This window comes from Pelophylax lessonae, assembly GCF_965119305.1.
Source record: "Pelophylax lessonae genome assembly, chromosome: 11".
Classification (NCBI taxonomy): domain Eukaryota; kingdom Metazoa; phylum Chordata; class Amphibia; order Anura; family Ranidae; genus Pelophylax; species Pelophylax lessonae.
This window is the reverse complement of record NC_138778.1, coordinates 236,819,977-236,842,682: the sequence shown is the minus strand read 5'-3', so window position 1 is coordinate 236,842,682 and position 22,706 is coordinate 236,819,977. Positions and strand designations below refer to the sequence as shown.

The following is a 22,706-nucleotide window of genomic DNA, read 5'->3' as shown; positions in this document are numbered from 1 at the left end:
CTTCAATAACTCCACAAACAAATTTTTCACAGTCCAGCAAACAATTTTCAGACCACTGTCTCTTCAACACATGTAGTTTTTCTCTCTCTTGCAGGATCTCTTTTCCTGCGCACACAGTTTGTGCAGTCACTTGCACCAGACACAACAAAGTTCATCAAAAAATTTTGAGACCCCTGTCTCTTTAAAACACTTTTTTTTTTTTTCTGTCAGGATCTTCTCTCCTGCACACATAGATTGTGCAATCTCATGCACCAGACAAAGTTCATCAAACATTTGCACTTCCTTGCAGGGATCTCTGCTTATGCCCACTGCATACCTCCACCATATGTGAGGGATTAGCTCGGTGGCGGGTGTGGATGACCCCTTGGGGGGTGCGTTTTCCCAGAGAGGTAGCCGACAAGTGCTTGCAAACAAACAGTGTGGTTTATTAAATGGTGTTTTCTTCACCAGGCTGTATGCAGCAAAACATCCAAAATAAAATAAAACAGAAAATAAATCCTTGCCTCTGTGGGCGGCTACCTTCTCACAACTGGAACCTGCCTAAGTGTCTGTCTCCAACCTACCGCCGGGCAGACTTCCTTGTCCTACAGCGGACACTCAATAGTCCTTTTATAATAGCTTCACAGGGCAACACAGTCCTTTGTTTCTTTCACATCAACAGTTCGTCTTCTCACCTTTGAGACGTATTCACCCTTGGTTACCGTCCCGGGCACACATCACTCCGGGGGGTCTTCTCCCAGGCCCACACATCCTGTCGGGAGGCACACGCTGACTGTCCTCCTGCTCCCAGCCCACATGGCTTCAGGATGCAGCTTCTGGAGGCAGCAAACAATAGGAATTTCTCTGAACAAATTATAGAGCCTTAACTCCCTCATTCTGAACAGGTGAAGGCCTTTCAACTTCCTGCTGGCTAGCTCTGTAGCCAACACCCTAAATTAATTAATGGACTTTCTAAATCAGGTAGAAATGTATCTCCTTCCTGTGACTACATTCCCAGATTTAGCTGACTTCCTGTTACAATATTAAATGTAGACAGCAGTAAGTTATGATGACAGAACCCAGTCAACAGATAGTAACCCAACACTGAAATATGTTGCTTTTCCCTAGATTAGTGGATTTCCATTCTGCAGCTTCCACCTGCTCTCCATCCCGGGCCTCACTACTCACTGGAAGGTTAGGAATCCGGAACGGAGTAACACACAACTTTGCCATAACATCCCTTGGTGGACTTCCCTTGAATGAGACAACGCTGGCAGATGTCCTAAAGGAATCTGGCTACATCACCGGTCTCATTGGTATGTTGTCCTTGCATCTATTGCTTCATGTTCACTGGGATTTTGAGCTTTTCTACAGGCTTCATAACATACAATAATATCTTTAGCATGAGCAGTTCTACTGGATTTCTTTATTCTACGGGGGTAGTCACAGGTTCAGTCTATACATTTGTTATTGCTGGGAAATGCTCTGATTGTACACATAAAAAACCTAAAGTTGTTATTTTTCAGGTAAATGGCATCTAGGTCACCATGGTCCCTATCATCCCAACCTACGGGGTAAGCAACTTTTACTGGATTTATATTCTTTTATCCCACTTGATGTTTTTCCAGTGCAGAATTCCAAGATAAATAAAAAGACGTAAGGGCATATTGCCGTTGCAGGTGCCAGGAAGGGGTTTACAAAGCTCTGTGCCATGTACACATCGAGTGATGACCCTTCCACCACAATAGAGGGATGTAGAGTGAGATGTGGAGACATGATGGGGGACATCAAACTGTACACAATCCACTGTTCTCATCTTCATTCTGTAATCACAGATGGGATGGACAGATTATTGGATGGGGCTGGGGAGGACCCTGCTGCCATGGTACATATTGGTATCAATAAGAAGTGCAATATACTGTGCTAGAACAAATGATGATAAAGAAACAAGAAAATTATGAATATAAGTCCAATAACCGGATTTTGAGCCACTAGCATTAAACCCAATTGGTGAGGGATAATACAAATGTTCATATATGCTCAAAATAACAGTGCTCCAGAAGTGTTCCTCCTGTGAGACTCTGTGGGAAAGTTCCAATAGATCCACCACCATGAGAAACCACATAGACAGCCTCTTACCAGATGTAAATGGGTAACAGAGCCTTCAAAATAGCATAAGCCAGATGTTCAGTCGGTGGATCCCACAGATATCAGCCACATCAGCCCAAACCTCATTGTATGTTCCAGGAAGAAGTAAAAAACCATCATTGCGCAGACATCCTTTAAATTGTTTATTAAAACACCAGTAAAGCTGCACACAAGGTACTCACATTTCCTTAGAACAAGAAGAGCATAAAAACATGGCAGAGATGTGCTGTGGAATTATTTCTAACCAAAAAGATGGCCGACCTCCTATGGTATTCAGCACCAGCATCGTGTAGCTCAGCTCCTCCCGACGCGTTTCGTCATATCTGACGTCAGCAAGGGCGTAAATGACAAAGTAAGAAGAAAGTGGAGCGCCCTAAAAAAAATATTTCAGGGACTTAGGGGCTGTATTGAAGAAAAGAACCTCCAAAGTGGTATTCTCAGAAATACTGCCAGTACCTCGAGCCATACCAGAGAGGCAGCAGGAGATTAGGGAACCTAACGAGGAGCTGAGGAATTGGTGTAGTAATGAGGGTTTCATGTTCTTGGAGAACTGGGCTGACTTTTCAGTCAGTTACTAGCTCTATAGTAGGGATGGGCTGCACCTTAATGGGGAAGGTACAATTCTGTTGGGGGAGATGATTGCCCAAAAGCTAAGAGGGGAACCAGCAATCACAGGATAATTACATTCAGCATAAATCATAGGAAAAGGAAACATAAGGGAAGTATAGGAACACTTCATTTCAATAAAGGCAACTTTCCTAAACTGCCCTCAATACTACAAGACATCAATTGGGACCAAATCCTAGAAATACTGAACACTGAGGAAAACTGGGAGTTCCTTAGGAACCTATTAAATAAAGGTATCACCAAGTGGGCAACAAATGGGCAACAAATATAAAAGAGCGAAGATTAAACCTGGGTGGCTGAACCACAACATAAAAAAGTCATATTAAAGGGGAAAAAATGGCCTTCAAGAAACATAAGGCTGGGGGGTCATTGTCAGCATTTCAACACTACAAGGAATGCAATAAGAAATGTAAGAGCGCAATCAGGGCGGCTAAAAAAGACAATGAAAGGCACATAGCGGAGGAGAGTAAAAATAATCCCAATACATTTTTAAATTATATTACCAGCAAAAAAGCGAAGGTCGGAGCATATTGGCCCCATAAGAGATGATGAAGGGAAGGTGGTTACAAATGACAAGGAAAAGGCAACTGTATTAAATGCTTTCTTCTCCTGAGTCTTTACACAGGAAAAGGTATAGTAATCAAGACTTATTTATTAGCAACATGTCACAAATTGCTAACAGAAGCCAGTGTCTGAAAAAATGTTGAAAAGCTTAATGCAAGTAAATCACCAGGACTGGATGGCTTACACTCAAAAGTCCTCAATGAACTCATTCAGGTTACAGCCAGACCATTATTCCTAATCTTTATGGACAGCATATTCACTGGAATGATACCAGCTGATTGGCAAAAGCCCACGTGGTACCAATATTCAAAAGAGGATCGGAGAACGGAGGGGGAGTGGCTTGGAGAGGAAGAGATGTGAGGACGTGTGAGTAGGAGCTCCCGCTAATCCCTCTCCCGGACTGCCCCGACACGGCATAGCTACACGGCATGCAAACAAGTAACCCGGTCAGGAATCGTCCAGTGACCCGCTCGGTTAGCGATCGCTCGGTAGTAGACCGGCGTCAACTACAGAGGAGATCAGGTGGTGGAATACAGCAATACTTCCAGCAGCAGCTGCCCGGAGTGCCGGAAACCAAGATGGCGGCGGCACGTGTGGGGACACAGCCCAAACAGAATGCGCAGGGAGTGCAGTGCACACAGCATGCGGAGAAAGGAGAGAAGCCGCCAGAGGGGAACATGACAAACCCAGGTTGGACAGCAGCGAGAGAACCCGAAGCCGACCCCGGGATTCAGCAGGAAAAGGTAAATCTAGATATCAAAGACTTATTGAAAGCACTGCCCACTAAAGCAGAGATAGAGGCATTAATAATGCGGATTGAGGAAACACACCAACGTGATATCCAGGAACTCCGCAAAGATATGGTCCAATTATCAGATAGAGTTACTTTAAAAGAGACCGAGGTCACACAAGTAAAGGACCAAGTAGCGGATATAAAGAAGACCACAGAGACACTATCAGAGGCCACCATTAATATGCAACTTCATATGGAAGACTTAGAAGATAGGAGCCGCAGGGGGAACTTAAAACTGAGAGGAGTACCAGAGGTGGAAGGGGAAAATTTACAAGAAAAGGTGAGAGACATTTTTCTAAAAGTGCTAGCCCCCACCTCACATCCTGCGGCCCCTATGGAAATTGATAGGGTCCACAGACTGACAGGGTTCAGATATACAGACTCCAACAGACCCCGTGATATAGTATGTAAAATGCATTACTACACACAGAAAGAGGAGATCCTCCGGAAAGCCTGGGACATAGGCACAGTGGAAGTCGCAGGGGCTAAAATAAAAATACTCCCGGATCTGTCTAAAACCACGCTTTACCGCAGATCATTACTACGGCCAGTGCTGGAGAGAGCAAAGCAACAAGGTTTTAGGTACAGATGGGGATACCCGCTGGCAGTGACTTTTTTTAAAGAACGAGACATGTTTGTTCTTCGTACCCCAGCGGATTTACCCAACTTATTTGAGTTCTTGGGCACAGAACCTGTTCAGGTGGAGGACTGGCTTACAATTTCCCCCAGAACAATGGGGTACCCAAACTGGGGACCCCGTGAACGGAGGTTGAATGGACATGGTAATAAGAAAGGACAGGTCTGAGAGAACTAAGTGAAATTGAGGATCCAATTGGAATGAGAGAATGAAGAAATGACAGGAAGAAATACTGCTATTATAAAATTCTCTCTTCAATAACTTTTTTTTTTTTTTTTTTTTCCCCCCCACCCCTTTGTCGGCTGTTCCCCCTTTTCTTTCTGAAGCAATCAGCTCCAACATGTTTTTTTCTTTTTTTGAGGGTATATGGATACATGGATATACCCCGCCCCCCCCCCCCCCCTGGGAGGAGGATAAGAGATAAGGTCACATTTTTTTTTTTTTTTTTTTTTTTTCTTGCACAAAATCACTATTGATTTGAACTTTTTTTTTTTTTTTTTTTTTTTTTTTTTTGCACAATTTTAAAACACATGAGACACGAGTGTAGAGTGGTAGTGAAGGTGTTTTCCCTCTCCTTTTTTTTTTTTTTTATGAGTATGGGAAAGTATGTTTTTTTTTTTTTCTTTTTCTGTTTTGGGCACACAACATTAGAAAAAAATTTTTTTTTTTTTTTTTTTGGTATAATATACACTTTGTAACCTATAAAACACTAATAAGGGTAATAATGGTAATAATGGTAATAATCTGATTTATTAAATAGCACAGTTTTTGTTTAACTTCTATTTTTGAATATAAATACATTCCACAATACGACCAATTTCAGTGGTCTCTAAGAAGGTGACAGAGCACAGGGTGCCCTAGGGGCGGGGGGGAGGGGCGGAGGAAGCATCGGGTAATACCTGATCTACCGAGGAACTAGGAGAAGAGGGGGGGCAGATGGTAGATGGCAAATACATTATGAGATCTAGGGGTGGGGATTTTTTTTTTTTTTTTTTTTTTTCTTTTTCTCCTTTGCCTCTAAATGAGATACAAGGAATGTGAGAAAATGAGGCCGGGAGAAGTAGATATACAAAAATAATGAATCTTATTTATATATATATGCCGGAATACCCTGTGAATGATCAGTGTTGGGGGTTGGGAGAGGGAGGGGAGAGTTTTATTCTCTAACCTAACCCAAACATAACCCCATTTAGGAAATTGCTCAAAGAACCAATATAGATTGGATGAGCAACCCAGCGTGAAGCTATATAGTGACCCCTCTATAGTAGAGAGGTCAAGAAGGTACTTTCCTTCCTCCCCCCTTCCCCCCCTAAGTTTTTCCCCTCCCCCCTTTTTTTTTTTTTTTTTTTTTTTATAATGGAGAATATACGGATTTTATCCATTAATGCAGAGAAAAGGAGGATTTTGTTAGATGATCTGAAAAGATCAAGGATAGATATTGCGATGGTACAGGAGACACATTTTAGAGAGGATAAATGCCCTAAGTTAAACAATAATCTTTTTCCTATAGTATATCATTCGACTAATTGGGAGGCTAAGTCGAAGGGCGTATCCATCCTCCTATCAAGGAACTTACCCTGGAAATGTACACAAGTTTTGAGCGACCCAAATGGCCGATATTTATTTGTAAAAGGGACGATACGAGAGACAGAAGTCACACTAGCTAATATGTATGTTCCAAACATAAAGCAGGATGGTTTCTTGAGGAGGGGCATGGACATGCTCAATGAGTTTAGGGGGGGACATTTAATAATAGGAGGAGATATGAACATTCCCCTGATCCCTTCAGAAGATACATCCCGGGGCCAATCCTCAATCCCGCCTATGGTGCGGAAACACTTTGCTAAAATATTACAGGAAGGACAATTAATAGATGCATGGCGCCTGATGCACCCCAGAGAAAGAGACTACTCATTCTATTCCTCTTTGCATCAACAATACTCCCGCATAGATTATTTCTTAATCCCACACAGTCAATTACACGCTATAAAAGACATAACGATAGGCTCAGTGACTTGGTCAGACCATGCCCCAATTACATTAGTTTATGAGTTACCAAACAAAAGAGAAAGGAGAGAAACAACCTGGAGACTGAATGAAAGTCTTTTACAAGATAAGGAGACTATGGCAGAGGTCGAGTCAGAGATAGTCTTTTTTTTTTTAACTAACACCACTGCAGACTCAGATCCAGGGATAATATGGGAAACACACAAAGCAGTTATACGAGGAATTCTTATAAAACATGGGGCCAGGATCAAAAAACAGCGAACTAAACAATTAGATCATCTATTTCAAGCTCTTTATAAAACAGAAGCAAAACATAAACATGCACCATCAGCGGAGGGAAAGGATGAGCTCTTGAAAATAAGGAGAGACATTAATGAACTCTTATCCTTTAGAGCTAAAGCAGCAATCCAGAAAACTAAAAGGATTTTCTATGAAGCAGGGGATAAATGTGGGAAGCTATTAGCAAAATCACTCAAAGATCAAAATCTGACAACATATGTTCCACATATAGTAACAGACGCAGGACAGAAACTTGTATACCCCAAACAGATAACTCAAGAATTTAAAAAATATTATGAAACATTATATAACTTAAAAACCCAAACAGCCTCACAAACGCAGATGGAGGAATATGTATATACCTCACAAATGCCTCAGTTGTCAGAAGAGGAGAGTAAAATACTCGAGTCCCCTATAACATCTGCGGAGATAATGGAAACTATAAAAAATATTAGAGTAGGGAAGGCACCTGGACCTGACGGGTTTACTATTCATTACTACAAGAAGTTAATGCCACACCTGAAGGAATTTATGAGGGATATGTTCAACGCCTGGGGGGCAGAGAATAGAATCCCTAAAGAAACCATACATGCACATATATCGGTAATCCCTAAGGAAGGGAAAGACCCTACCTCGTGCAAAAGTTACAGACCAATTTCCCTGTTGAACACTGACTTTAAAATTTTCACAAAGATTTTGGCAGTCAGACTACAGAAATACCTGACAAAGTTGATCCATTTGGACCAGGTCGGATTTGTCCCAACCCGAGAGGCAAGGGACAACACGACCAAGCTATTGAGCTTACTACATATAACACACCAAAATAAAATACCAACAGTCCTGCTTAATACTGACGCAGAGAAAGCGTTCGATAGGGTCAGGTGGGAGTATATGTTCACGGTCCTTCGCTACATAGGGATAGGGGAGAAAATGTTAAAATGGATAACACAGAGCTATTCAGTCCCTTCTGCAAAAGTGAGGGTAAACGGAATTTTATCTACAGAGTTTTTAATTACAAACGGAACGAGACAGGGGTGCCCCCTGTCCCCGCTCCTGTTTGTAGTATCACTGGAACCCTTCCTGTGCAGAATCCGAATTAACTCGGATATTTCGGGCATCAGCGTGGGAAAGGATCAGTATAAAATATCAGCGTACGCCGACGACGTCCTATTCTCGATCACGAATCCAATTATATCACTCCCCAACTTGTTATACAAGCTGGAGAGATACGGAACTCAATCTAATATGAAGATAAATTTCATTAAATCCGAAACAATGGGAATAGAACTCCCAGGGACACTCCAACAACAGTTAAGGGCAAATTTTAAATTGAACTGGACTAAGACAGCCCTTAAATACTTGGGGACATCGATCACACCAAATATATCGCAATTGTTTAATCTGAACTTTATTCCCTTACTAAAATCTATAAAACTACTACTGCTAAGGTGGAGAGGAGGAATGCATTCATGGATGGGAAGGTGCAATATAATCAAAATGAGTGTTATACCAAAATTCCTGTACATTTTTCAGGCACTTCCCATACACATCCCACCTCGATACTTGATGCAGATTGAAACTATGATAATGAATTTCATCTGGAATTCAAAACGTCCGAGAGTAGGGAAAAAAATATCTATTTAAAGCGAAAACAGATGGGGGGCTGGCAGTCCCGAACATAAAGAAATACTACCAAGCCATTCAACTGGGAAGAGTGATTGACTGGTGTCGACACAGAGAATATAAGCTCTGGCCAAACTTAGAGCAGGCACAATGTGAGATCTCGTTGAAAAGAGCCCCATGGTGTTATAAGATCCTACCAGTATCAATAAAGAAACATCCTATTATAGGAAACACGATCAAAACTTGTGCAAAAATATTTAAACAGGATAAATTAATACGGGAGAACTCCGTACTGTATCCAATACTAGGAACCCCCACTTTGAGACAGGATATCAAGACAGGAAATTTAAGACCTTAGCAGATAGAGGAATTACACAAATATCTGACTTCCTAACAGAGACAGGCTGGGTAACGATGGAGGAATTAACAGACGTCTCAGGCCATTTCGGCCTAGATCTATGGCGTGCCTTCCAACTACGCCATTTTTTGGGAACATTGCAAGTCCCCTCCCAGGATGATAAAGAGGTAACACCTTATGAAAAATTATGCACTCAAAATGGAATTATGGAACATGCTATATCTAAAATTTACTCCCTGCTAATGACATCAGTAGAACGGCGTAAACCTCCTTTTTTGAAGGAATGGGAGAGGGAAATGGGCATTGTCTTCTCACTAGAACGGGAAAATCAAATAATTAAGTCAGTATTCTCAACTTCAATTTGCGTTAGAATTCAAGAACTGAATTACAAAATTTTTTCCAGATGGTATTACACCCCGGTTAGGATGAATAAAATTTCTACATTAAATACAGATTTGTGCTGGAGATGTGGGACAGAGAGAGGGACAATGCTCCATATATTCTGGGAATGTCCTAAACTAGAAGAGTTTTGGGAGCAGATTCGGAGGTCAATACAGGAAATTATGAAATGTCATATTCCCAAAGAACCTGCCCTCTTTCTGCTCCATACCCCCAGCATACCGATACAAAATTACAAAAAATCCATTATACCACATCTGGTGAACGCTGCCAGGATATGTATCCCTCTTAAATGGAAAGAGACTGAACCACCTAACATAAACATGTGGTTAAGGAAAGTTGAGGAAATACATAACCTAGAAAAATTGGTCCTATCTGCTCATCAACAAACTGATAAATATGAGAAGAAATGGAAACAGTGGAAAGATTATGTTAATTCAGAAGAAAGGTAATTTCCAAGTACAGGACAAGAACCTGCGCGGAGAAGATAGATATATAATGATATAGGAGTGTAGAGACCTGTGCACCATTCTTTTCCCTTGTGTTTTTTTTTTTTTTGGGGGACAGGGGGGAAAAGGGGAAAGAAGGAAAAGGAACGAAATGGGAGTTTTTGGGTTCGGTAATAGATTGCCAAAGAAAGGCTAAGGTTCCTTAAAGGGAATAAATGGTTTGTAATTATAACCTTGAAAGCTAAAATGTAATGTATATACTGTATATGTAACTGAACTTAAAGAAATAAAGATATAATTTGAAAAAAAAAATATTCAAAAGAGGGCAGAGATATATTGCTGGAAACTACTGGCCTGTCAGTCTAACATCAATAGTATGTAAACTATTGGAGGGGATAAGGGACTATATCCAAGAATTTGCTGAAGAAAACAGTATCATTAGCAGTAATCAGCATGGGTTTACAAAGGGATGTTCTTACCAAATCAATCTGTTAAGATTCTACAAGGAAGTGAGCTGCCATCTAGATAAAGGAAGACCTGTGGATGTGGTGTATCTGGATTTTGCAAAAGCATTTGATACAGTCCCCCACAAACGCTTAATCTACATGCTGAGGTCTGCAGGCATGGACCATAAGGTTTGTTCTTGGATAGAAAACTGTTTACATGGGCGCATCCAAAGGGTGGTGATAAATAGCGAGTATTCAGACTGGCTGGAGTGGTAAGTGGGGTCTCTCAGGGTTCTGCCCTGGGACCAATTCTGTTTAACTTTATGGCGAAAAGTGTGGACGGTGATACGGGGGGAGTGTGGACGGTGATACGGTGGGGAGTGTGGACGGTGACAGGGGGGGGGGAGTGTGGACGGTGACACGGGGGGGAGTGTGGATGGTGATACTGCGGGCAGTGTGGACAGTGACACGACGGGGAGTGTGGATGGTGACATGGCGGGGAGTGTGGACGATGATACTGCAGGGAGTGTGGATGGTGATACTGCAGGGAGTGTGGACGGTGATAAGGCGGGGAGTGTGGACGCTGACACGGCGGGGAGTGTGGACGGTGATACGGCGGGGAGTGTGGACGGTGATACGGTGGGGAGTGTGGACAGTGATACTGCGGGGAGTGTGGCCGGTGATACTGCGGGGAGTGTGGATGGTGACACGGGGGGGGGAGTGTGGACGGTGACACGGGGGGGGAGTGTGGATGGTGATACTGCGGGCAGTGTGGACAGTGACACGGCGGGGAGTGTGGACGGTGACACGGCGGGGAGTATGGACGGTGATACTGCAGGGAGTGTGGACGATGATACTGCAGGGAGTGTGGACGATGATACTGCAGGGAGTGTGGATGGTGATACTGCAGGGAGTGTGGATGGTGATACTGCAGGGAGTGTGGATGGTGATAAGGCGGGGAGTGTGGATGCTGACACGGTGAGGAGTGTGGACAGTGATACAGCAGGGAGTGTGGACGGTGATACGGCGGGGAGTGTGGACGGTGACACGGCGGGGAGTATGGACGGTGATACTGCAGGGAGTGTGGACGGTGATACTGCAGGGAGTGTGGATGGTGATACTGCAGGGAGTGTGGACGGTGATATGGCGGGGAGTGTGGGCGGTGATACGGCGGGGAGTGTGGACGCTGACACGGCAGGGAGTGTGGACGGTGATACAGCAGGGAGTGTGGACGTGATACGGTGGGGAGTGTGGACGCTGACACGGCAGGGAGTGTGGACGGTGATACAGCAGGGAGTGTGGACAGTGATACGGCGGGGAGTGTGGACGCTGACACGGCAGGGAGTGTGGACGGTGATACGGCAGGGAGTGTGGACGGTGATACGGCGGGGAGTGTGGACGGTGATACGGCGGGGAGTGTGGACGGTGATACAGCAGGGAGTGTGGACGCTGACACGGCAGGGAGTGTGGATGGTGATACAGCAGGGAGTGTGGACGTGATACGGCGGGGAGTGTGGATGCTGACACGGCAGGGAGTGTGGACGGTGATATGGCAGGGAGTGTGGACGGTGATATGGCAGGGAGTGTGGACGGTGATACGGTGGGAGTGTGGACGGTGATACGGCGGGGAGTGTGGACGGTGATACAGCAGGGAGTGTGGACGGTGATATGGCAGGGAGTGTGGACGGTGATACGGCGGGGAGTGTGGACGGTGATACGGCGGGGAGTGTGGACGGTGATACGGCGGGGAGTGTGGACGGTGATACGGTGGGAGTGTGGACGGTGATACGGCGGGGAGTGTGGACGGTGATACAGCAGGGAGTGTGGACGGTGATATGGCAGGGAGTGTGGACGGTGATACGGCGGGGAGTGTGGACGGTGATACGGCGGGGAGTGTGGACGGTGATACGGCGGGGAGTGTGGACGGTGATACAGCAGGGAGTGTGGACGGTGATATGGCTGGGAGTGTGGACGGTGGTACGGTGGGAGTGTGGACGGTGATACGGCGGGGAGTGTGGACGGTGATACGGCGGGGAGTGTGGACGGTGATACAGCAGGGAGTGTGGACGGTGATATGGCTGGGAGTGTGGACGGTGGTACGGTGGGAGTGTGGACGGTGGTACGGTGGGAGTGTGGACGGTGATACGGCGGGGAGTGTGGACGCTGACATGGCAGGGAGTGTGGACGGTGATACGGCGGGGAGTGTGGACGTGTGGAGTTTTCATTAGTATGGCTCTTCTCCTGGCTCTGCTTCTTTCTATACATGCAAGGATAGAAGAATAGAGACTATTTTCTGGTGACACATATTCATTTCATCCAGCTGATTGGTCAGGGCAGTCATAGGCGTGGCACTATCAGGGTGCTGTGTGGTATGTTGCCATAGGAGATGAATGATGGCCACCGACATCCCAAGGCAGAGTTGTCTATGTTGTTGCACCCAGATTTCATATGTGAGGGAAGGACATCAGTGAGGTGCCTGTCCCTTGCTGACATGTGACTGACATGTGACTGACATGTGACTGACATGTAACTGCTTCCTCTTCTCAGGATTTCACTACTACTATGGAATCCCATACAGTAATGACATGGGCTGCTCAGACACAGCCGGGTACAACCTTCCCCCCTGCCCGCCCTGTCCTCGGAGCCTGCAAGAGCCACCATACTGGTAATGTATAGAGCCGCTGTCTTCCTTCTTCTCAGCTTCATACATTATTATAATTATATGTAACCATTTCTCCTGCCAACAAGGACAGAGAACCATTCCTTCCACTTCCATAATAGTGTGATATAAGGATATGTTGGGGTGTACAGGGTATGGGGTGTGATAAGGATATGTTGGGGTGTACAGGGTATGGGGTGTGATAAGGATATGTTGGGGTGTACAGGGTATGGGATGTGATAAGGATATGTTGGAGTGTACAGGGTATGGGGAAGGATATCAGATACATTCACAGTTGCGTTTCTTCTTGCAGGTCGATCGGTGGATGTAACACAAAGCTGGGATTACCACTGATGGAAAACTCTCAGATTTTGGATCAGCCGGTGGATTTAAACAGCTTGGCCAGCAAATACGCAGACAGGGCCACAAAGTTCATCAGAGATGCCAAGTCAGTGATTATTGCATTACTAGACTTGTACACTGTGGCACTGTATACCTGAGGCCCCTGTACCTACCCTCTGTAGCCCCTATGTTCCCTGTGACTGTTCCTGTCCTCTGTGGCCCCATTTTCCTGGTGACCTTATACCATTCCCTGTGTCTCTGGTAAATTAATTGTGGTGAATTGGTGACCATATTCCTGTCCTCAGTATCCGCGTGTCCTTGGTGACCATATTCCAGTCCTCAGTATCCCTGTGTCATTGGTGACCATATTCACGTCCTCAGTATCCCCCTGTGTCCTTGGTGATCATATTCCCATTATCAGTATCCCCGTGTCATTGGTGACCATATTCACGTCCTCAGTATCCCCGTGTCATTGGTGACCATATTCCTGTCCTCAGTATCCCCGTGTGTCCTTGGTGATCATATTCCCATTATCAGTATCCCCGTGTCATTGGTGACCATATTCCCATTATCAGTATCCCCGTTTCATTGGTGACCATATTCCTGTCCTCAGTATCCCCCTGTGTCCTTGGTGATCATATTCCCATTATCAGTATCCCCGTTTCATTGGTGACCATATTCCTGTCCTCAGTATCCCCGTGTCATTGGTGACCATATTCCTGTCCTCAGTATCCGCGTGTCCGTGGTGACCATATTCCAGTCCTCAGTATCCCCGTGTAATTGGTGACCATATTCCTGTCCTCAGTATCCCCGTGTGTCCTTGGTGATCATATTCCCATTATCAGTATCCCCGTGTCATTGGTGACCATATTCCCATTATCAGTATCCCCGTTTCATTGGTGACCATATTCCCGTCCTCAGTATCCCCCTGTGTCCTTGGTGATCATATTCCCATTATCAGTATCCCCGTGTCATTGGTGACCATATTCCAGTCCTCAGTATCCCCGTTTCATTGGTGATCATATTCCCATTATCAGTATCCCCCTGTGTCCTTGGTGCCCCTGTTCCCAGCCTTTGTGTCTCTGTGTCCTTGGTGCCCATGTTCCCATTATTATTATACAGGATTTATATGGTGCCAACAGTTTGCGCAGCGCTTAACAAAATGAAGGCAGACATTACAGTTACACTACAATTTGGAACAAGAGGAATCAGAGGGCCCTGCTCGTTAGAGCTTACAATCTAAAAGGGAGGGTCAATTGATACAAAAGGTAATAGCAGTGGGGGATGAGCTGATGAAGAAAGTGAAACAACGTATTATTTAGTAGCCGGGTAGGCTTCTTTAAAGAGAAGGGTTTTCAGGGATCGTCTAAAGATGGATAGATTAGGGCATGGGAAGAGGTGACAAGGGAGCTGGAGAGCAGGAGGTCTTGGGAGGACCGAAGAGAGCGGCTTGGTTGATATTTTGAGATCAGGTTAGTGATGTAATGATTAAGCACACAGTCAGTGTGTGAAACGCGTCTACCTTGTCACGATTGTCATATTTGGATGTCCAGTCAATAAATCTGGATTTTGACTCAACCTGGAGTGCTGCCAATTCCTTTTCCTTTATCAAGTTTTCACGGAGGCGAGCCGGGGCATGCACCGGTGTGAGTCATCAGGCAATTACACCACCTTGAGCAGTGAGTTCTTGTCTCTTCAAGGTTAGTGATGTAGCTGGGGACAGAGTTGCGGATGGCTTTGTAAACTATTGTTAGTACTTTGAATTTTATTTGTTGGGTGAGTGGAAGCCAGTGGAGGGATTGGCAGAGAGGGGTGGAGGACACTGAATGGTTGGTAAGGTGGATAAGTCTTGCAGCAGCATTCATTATGGATTGAAGGGGGGAGGAGCCTATGTAAAGTTAATCCAATAAGGAGGGAGTTGCAGTAGTCGATGCGAGAGATAACCAGGGCGTGAATTATAAGCTTGGTGGTGTCATTGGTTAAAAAGGGGCGTATTCTAGCGATGTTGCGGAGGTTAAGGCGGCATGATTTGGACAGGGATTGGATGTGAGTCTGAAAGGACAGTGCAGAGTCCAGGGTTACCCCTAGCACCCTGGCATGTGTGGAATGACTGATAGTTGTTCCATTGATCTTCACAGAGAATTCGGGGGAAGGGGCACGTGGAGGAGGAAATATTATGAGCTTGGTTTTAGATAGATTCAGTTTGAGGAAGTGGTGAGACATCCAGGCTGATATGTCTGTTAGTAGATCAGAGATGGGGGGGGGAGACTGATGGGGTGAGCTGAGGGGTAGAGAGGTAGATTTGGGTGTCATCAGCATAGAAGTGGTAGTGGAAGCCATGGGAGACTATTAGCTGACCCAGGGAGGAGGTATAGATTGAGAATAGTAGCGGTCCAAGGACAGAACCTTGGGGGACCCCAACGGTAAGAGGAGTTGCAGGGGAGTAAGTGGAATTGTAAGTGACACTGAAGGTGCGGTGAGATAGGTAAGATTCGAACCAATGGAGAGCACAGCCACGGAGACCGAGCAAACTGAGTTTTTTGAGAAGGAGGGGGTGGTCAACAGTATTCCCATCCTTTGTGTCTCTGTGCCCGTACTCCCATACTTTGTGTCTCTGTGTCCTTGGTGCCCATGTTCCCGGCCTTTGTCTCTGTCCTTGGCAATCGTGTTCCCATACTTTGTGTCTCTGTGTCCTTGGTGCTCGTGTTTCCGTCCTTTTTGCCTCCATGTCTTTGGTGCCCGTGTTCCCGTCCTTTGTGTCTCTGTGTCCTTGGTGCCTATATTCCTGGCCTCAGTATCCTCCTGTGTCCTTAGTGCCGTGTTCCCATCCCCAGTATCCTCTCTTGTGTCCTTTGGTGCCCGTGTTCCTGGCCTTTGGGTCTCTGTGTCCTTGGTGCCCATATTCCTGTACTTTGTGTCTCTGTGTCCTAGGTGCCCGTGTTCCCATCCTTTGTGTCTCTGTGTCTTCGGTGCCCATACTCCAGGCCTTAGTATCCTCTCCTGTGTCCTTGGTGCCCGAGTTCCTGGCCTTTGTGTCTCTGTGTCTTTGGTGCCCATATTCCTGTACTTTGTGTCTCTTTGTCCTTGGTGCCCATACTCCTGTACTTTGTGTCTCTGTCTCTTTGGTGCCCATACTCCAGGCCTCAGTATCCTCTCGTGTGTCCTTGGTGCCCGTGTTCCCGTCCTTTGTGTCTCCGTGTCCTTGGTGCCCATATTCCTGTACTTTGTGTCTCTGTGTCCTTGGTGCCCGTGTTCCCATCCTTTGTGTCTCTGTGTCTTCGGTGCCCATATTTCAGGCCTTAGTATCCTCTCCTGTGTCCTTGGTGCCTGTGTTCCTGGCCTTTGTGTCTCTGTGTCTTCGGTGCCCATACTCCAGGCCTTAGTATCCTCTCCTGTGTCCTTGGTGCCCGTGTTCCCATCCTTTGTGTCTCTGTGTCTTTGGTGCCAATATTCCAGGCCTCAGTATCCTCTCATGTGTCCTTGGTGCCCGTGTTCCTGGTCTTTGTGTCTCTGTGTCCTTGGTGCCCATACTCCCAGCCTCAGTATCCTCTCGTGTGTCCTTGGTGCCCGTGTTCCCGTACTTTGTTTCTGTTTGGTACCTGTGTTCCCAGTCTCTGTGTGAATGAAGCAGCTCAGCAGTAGACATGAGTGGCAGTGTCTGTACTGCTGGAATGGGGCCAGTCCTACAGAAGGGTTTAATGTCCCAGTCAGTGCCAAGGCTCCTGGCTGTGCCATTCCTGCCATTCTCATAACACTGACAAAAAAAAAAATCACTTGACCTCTAGACTTTTCCTGGGTGTGTAAACAGTACTGAGGTGTCTGCGAACTGCACTGTGCACACAAACTGGGTCTCATTTATAAAGGCTAAAGCGCAGCTCTCACCTCAAATATCTTGTGGGCAGCTTTTTCATTTCCCTGCAAATGACTGCAGATTTGTCCTCACTTCCTCCTTTAGTAAGTTCTGTACAGAGAGCCAGGCGAGGGATCGGTGTCCCAGAGCCGCCACAGAGAGCCAGGCGAGGGATCGGTGTCCCGGAGCCACCACAGAGAGCCAGGCGAGGGATCGGTGTCCCGGAGCCACCACAGAGAGCCAGGCGAGGGATCGGTGTCCCGGAGGCGCCACAGAGAGCCAGGCGAGGGATCGGTGTCCCGGAGCCGCCATCCCTGATTCTCACTGAATGGGCACTAAACAAACAGAAAAATTAAATATCCACACCCAGCAATCAGAGTCCCTCTTATGTGTACTTTCCTCTGTGTCTAGGGCTCGGGGGATGCCGTACTTCCTGTATGTGGCCCTTGCACATATGCACGTTCCCCTGTCAGTTGGTCCTACTAGGACACCATACAAGGACAGCATGCAAGAGATGGACTGGCTGATCGGACAGATAATAGCCAATGCCGACCACAACACTCTGGTCTGGTTTACAGGTACTGAAGAAAGACCAAGTCCTCCTACTGTGTCACTAATATGTAATACAGATCTATTCCTGCCCCACAGGTGACAACGGACCCTGGGCTGAGAAGTGTGACCTCGCTGGAAGTACAGGACCGTATGCAGGAGCATGGCAAACGGCACAAGGTAACCGGGACAAACTAAGAACAGAAGATACCTGGTATGCAGAAGATGGGGATAGGCCTTCCGTGAGTGAAGTACCACAATATATGACACGGATAAGATCCAAATCAATGACCTGCTCCTCCAAACATATTGGATATTATGGGCTGACAGCCATAGATGGTTCTATATATCTACAGGGACAGTGATAGGCCTAGTGGGTGAAGAAGCACAACTTTATGTGACACAATCCCATCCCCCGACGCACCACTCTAGACTAGCGCTTCCATTAGATCTCTGGACTTCGGGTGCAGGTTCAAAAATCTCATCTTGGTCAATCATCATATGAAAGTAATAGTATAAGAACCACACTCCAAACTGAGTCACTTTGTTGGATCATTCATACCAGATATGCAGCCATAGTATCTAGGATCATAGTATGGGGCATTCTTGTGATCAAGCCACACTGTGGTGAAACGCGTTGAGGAAGAGTTGTGTTCTCTGGGAGGAGATACTATGGCTGTAAATCTATTATGCATGATCTAATATGGTAACTAAGAAGAGCACAGTTTGGAGTTCGGTTCCTATCCTTTTACTTTCATTATGTGAGACGGATTAATGCAGAGTCTTCTCTTCCTAGGTGGAAGCGGAGCAAAACAGACAACATGGGAAGGTGGCCATCGTGTCCCCACCATTGTGTACTGGCCAGAGGTGGTTCCAGAAAACAAGACAAGCTCTGCGCTACTAAGGTAAGTGAAGGCTCCACATTTACCCAGCATCCCCCTTCTCTAAAGAAAACACCCAGCAGAAGCTGTTAGCATGCGTGTCTAAATATCTCACCTGCAAGGAAACCATTTCAGGTGGAACTAGCTCTGCATTGATTCGAACAGTCATAGTGGAACTTCAGCCAAACAACTGGATGTACAGTTAAAACACAAAGGATTCGAATTGTATTCAGCCAGTCATGTGATCCAGCAACCCCTGCTATACGGCCTGACCAGAGGGTACCACCACCATACACTACCGCAGCCCCCATGTCCCCTGCTACTTGCACAGAGGTGACTGGGCTGTAAAGTGCTCATATCACTTTAGTACTTGTCACCCATGCCTACACGCATCCCTATATTTCTGCATTTCTGACACAAAGCATGGCTCCCATACAGGTGTAGAGTGTAGAAAGTCATGCTTCTTCCAGCTCCAGTGTACGCACCCACAAGAGGGGGGAGATACGCTCAGCAAAGGAATTTGAAGTGTGTTATTAGTTCTATTGGAAGGTTCACTTCAAGCATGTTCCAAATCAGATAACATGTACAGAGTGATTTGGAACACAGACTTTGAACCGCTTACTAAATAAATATCACCCCAGCCAGACTCCACCCCAATCCATAGTAAAAAATGGTCACCAGTCACATCACCCTCCCCAGCACCCCTCCCAGAATTTCCTATGCACTTCCACCTCTATGACAGACCATGGCAGAGTGCTAATATATGTGTGATGGGAGGCTTGTGGAACCCAGATTACTTTAGAGAGGTTGGAAAACTCCTTGTCCAGCTTGCCCGGCCCCTCTTATGTGTAAGTCACCCTGTGTCTATTAGGGGCACAGGGTGACCAAGAACCCCAGTCTGGTCTGCACTAATCAGACTCGCTGTACAATCACACTGGACTCAGCATTTCGTGTTACCCCGTTATCCTGGGTTCTATATGTGTGGTTTGTGTTGAAAGAGCGAGGGGCTCTTTCACTTGGGACAATAATATTTCTGAACAATATCTCTCAGGAAATGTATGAAGATGAACGGTTTGACTTTTCAGATTGCTAGAATATTGCAGGAGTGTCTCATAGACGCTTGCTAGATAGTGAGGTGGGGTGGGGTTTGTGATTGTTAATTACCTGTATTCCTTTGTTCTATTGTTGTTCTGTCTGCCTTAAGATAAACTTATTATGGGATGTATGTGTGTATGTGGATTGGCTGCTAAAGGGGAGGGGGGATGTCCCACAGTGTATATCTGCTTGTGCCTGTGTTTCAATAAAGAGTTTGTTGTTTTACAGACACATAAGTTCAGGCTAGTTTTGTATGTAGGGCGGCTGGAATATCTATCTATGTTCCAGATTGGAGGAAGCCGTATACTGACGGAAGTCCACAAGTACAGTGTGGGTCGGAGGTTCCGTTACAATATGTATAAGCACAGACTGAAGGACAGTACCTAGAACAGGCTGGATAATGTTCATGGAGAATGGCATGTGAATATCACTTCCAAAATGTCTTCCATTTGAATTGGACTAGATTGGCTATGCCGAGATTGTTCCCCAAATCATAGGATGTTGATAATGAAACGGTGGAAGCCTGCAGGTGAACATAATGGCAGTGAGAGAGCTGACTGGCCAGTGATGACAAATGTACGCTGCCTCACCTATTACTGATTGGGGTTACCCTTCCTACCTGGCAATCCATGTCGTTGCTTCTGTCCATAATTCAGCTCAGGTCAGGTAACGGGTTGAGGATGGCAATAGGTAGTTTATTGGGAAATTGTGGCCTAATGATTTCAGCATATGTTCTACAATACATCTGTCTCTCCATGTGACTAACAATCAGAACATTCCTGGCTCTTTTTCTCCTAGTACGCTGGATATTTTCCCCACCATAGTGACTCTTGCAAATGGCACTCTGCCAGCTAATCGGCAGTTTGACGGTATAGACATCTCTGCCATCCTCCGTGGAGGGGCACATAAAGGACACCAGGTACGTGCTGGCAGTAGGTGAGTATTTGAGAAGGAAACAGATTCTGTTGACGAGTCTTTGAAAATTGGAGCACATAAGTTGCTGGGTGTCAGAATGCGTCTCACCTCTCCAACTGTTTAGGGTTATAGAGAGATCAGAGGCACCAACACCCAATGAGCTCAGCTTTCTTTGAAGAGCTTTCAGCCAGAGATGGAGCATGGGGTTCAGTCTGTATTTCTTGGACACCTTCGCTGGCACCTGCAGATGAAGTCAGGGCTTTTCGCTGACCCCAGTCCTCTAAATCATAAGCTTGTCCCGGTCAATCTGCTGGATTACATGATGCAATCTCCATTACGTGTTAGTGATTGTTTACGAATGTGACAACCAATCAGAGTCTTTGTGTTTATCTGTAGCAGCAGCTGCACACTATGGGGGGGCATATATTTCTTGGCTGGGTTCTATAGGACCTTCACAATAAGCAGGTAGAGGATTGTCTCAGGCTTGGTGGCAGAAATGTTGGAGGATAACTTTCTTTATCTAATACAATTGACATGGTTGATTTTCTTCTTTAGATCCTTTATCATCCCAACAGCGGGGCAGGCGGGCAGTTTGGAAATATAGAAGCAATTCGGTTGGGTCCATACAAGGCTTTTTATACCACAGGTATGGTTTAAAGTAGTCCTAAAGTCAAACCTTTTGTTGTCATTTTGGATAGAGTACGGGGTTATAACCTCTTACCCCAAGAAGATGTGAGGGACAATCCTCTAAATGCAGGAAATCCCTGGCTGTCACTAGAACTGGTGTCCCCAGGAGAAGAGTTCCCCTCTATTACTGTTCTGGGGACAAGCCAAAAGTGGGGATGTTCTTTCAGTTTCAAATAATAATGGTAAACATGACAAATAGAGAAGCAATAAAAGCCCGAAGGGGGGGGGGGGGGGAATCTCCACTCTATCAAAAACCAAAAAATAAAGATTTACTGTTATATCATTTTATTCTTATCATATCTTATGGTATCTATTATAATATCATTATACTTTAATGATGGGTTTTACTAATGAAATATTTTTCGCACCAAAAAACTCTCCATTGAGGTACACAGGATTCGCTGACCAATGGATTCACTGCCACCTGCAGGAGTATTGGACACAAAAATGGTTTAAGCCAGCTCTATAACCCTTCCCACAAACCGCATGCTCAGTCTGTAGCAGGCAGTACCAGGAGCAATGGGCAAAAGCACAAGGGGGGGGGATTCGGCTGTGGATTTTAATAGGCTCTGAGAAATTCCCATTTCTCTTTCGTTCACTGATAGACACAGCTTCAATTCTTCAGAACATTGGGCTTATGCTCTCGCTCTCTAGGAGTAGGACTAGGCGGATACCTTTTTGGCTACGCCCCTGGGGCAGTCCCTGAGGGTATACCATCACTTCCTGCTGTAGGACTCCAGTTTTTTCTGCCTAGTCAGGAGTAAGGACCTGGCTCTCTGCTGGGATCTGCGCTCCTGGCATTTTTTCCTATTTAGATGGAATATTTTACTTGTTCTTTATAATTTTTGTTCCCGTGTGAACTGCAATCAACAGCCGGACTTGGCGACGCACTGAATATCCTAGATCCATATGGTCTTCCCAGTATGGCCTGCGAGCGTGACCCAACTATTAGCTCCGCAATGGGTTGGTCACGACATAGCCCCACTGAACGGGGGCTGACTGGCGAGTGAAACTTGCGAGGTTACATAGCCTCGGTCACGACAATAGTCATGACCAAAGTCGCAGCGTACCTCAGGTCGCGGCACCCCCATTCCAAGATGGTTTGGTGGACTGCTGAGAGTGGCGCCCGCCTGGTGACCGTGGTATGGTGAGTAGTGTCCCCTCTCCTGCGGAATTGCTGGTGTGGTCGCGGGCCCCCCCTGGGGATGGTAGGCCCCTTCTGTGTCCTTAACACCCCCCTTGTGTTTCCCCTTCTCCTTTGCGGGTTCCCCCTTAAGTTTGTGCCCTCACCTGTCCCCTATTTCCCCCCTGGCCCCTTTTTGGGGGCATGGGTGAAATTGGGTAGGGGGGCTAGATGGTGCTGGGCTGGAGGGGTGGTTCGTACCTGGGTGCTGCGTGGGGGACCCTGGGGGTCTGTAA

The 22,706-nt window shown here is 46.0% G+C and overlaps 1 protein-coding gene across 2 annotated transcripts in view; it reads left to right on the top strand.

Moving 5' to 3' along the window:
• The window catches only part of ARSG (arylsulfatase G), a 38,310-nt gene that overhangs the window by 4,404 nt on the left and 11,200 nt on the right, over positions 1-22,706 (top strand). Inside the window, exons 2-10 of one of the 2 annotated variants that reach the window (XM_082272403.1) lie at positions 1,108-1,295; positions 1,506-1,553; positions 12,857-12,974; positions 13,282-13,416; positions 17,572-17,738; positions 17,809-17,889; positions 18,506-18,614; positions 20,484-20,604; positions 21,156-21,246. In XM_082272403.1, coding sequence (XP_082128529.1) covers positions 1,108-1,295; positions 1,506-1,553; positions 12,857-12,974; positions 13,282-13,416; positions 17,572-17,738; positions 17,809-17,889; positions 18,506-18,614; positions 20,484-20,604; positions 21,156-21,246 — 1,058 coding nt within the window. The remainder of the gene's footprint in view (positions 1-1,107; positions 1,296-1,505; positions 1,554-12,856; positions 12,975-13,281; positions 13,417-17,571; positions 17,739-17,808; positions 17,890-18,505; positions 18,615-20,483; positions 20,605-21,155; positions 21,247-22,706) is intronic. The other variant, XM_082272404.1, reaches the window with a different exon arrangement.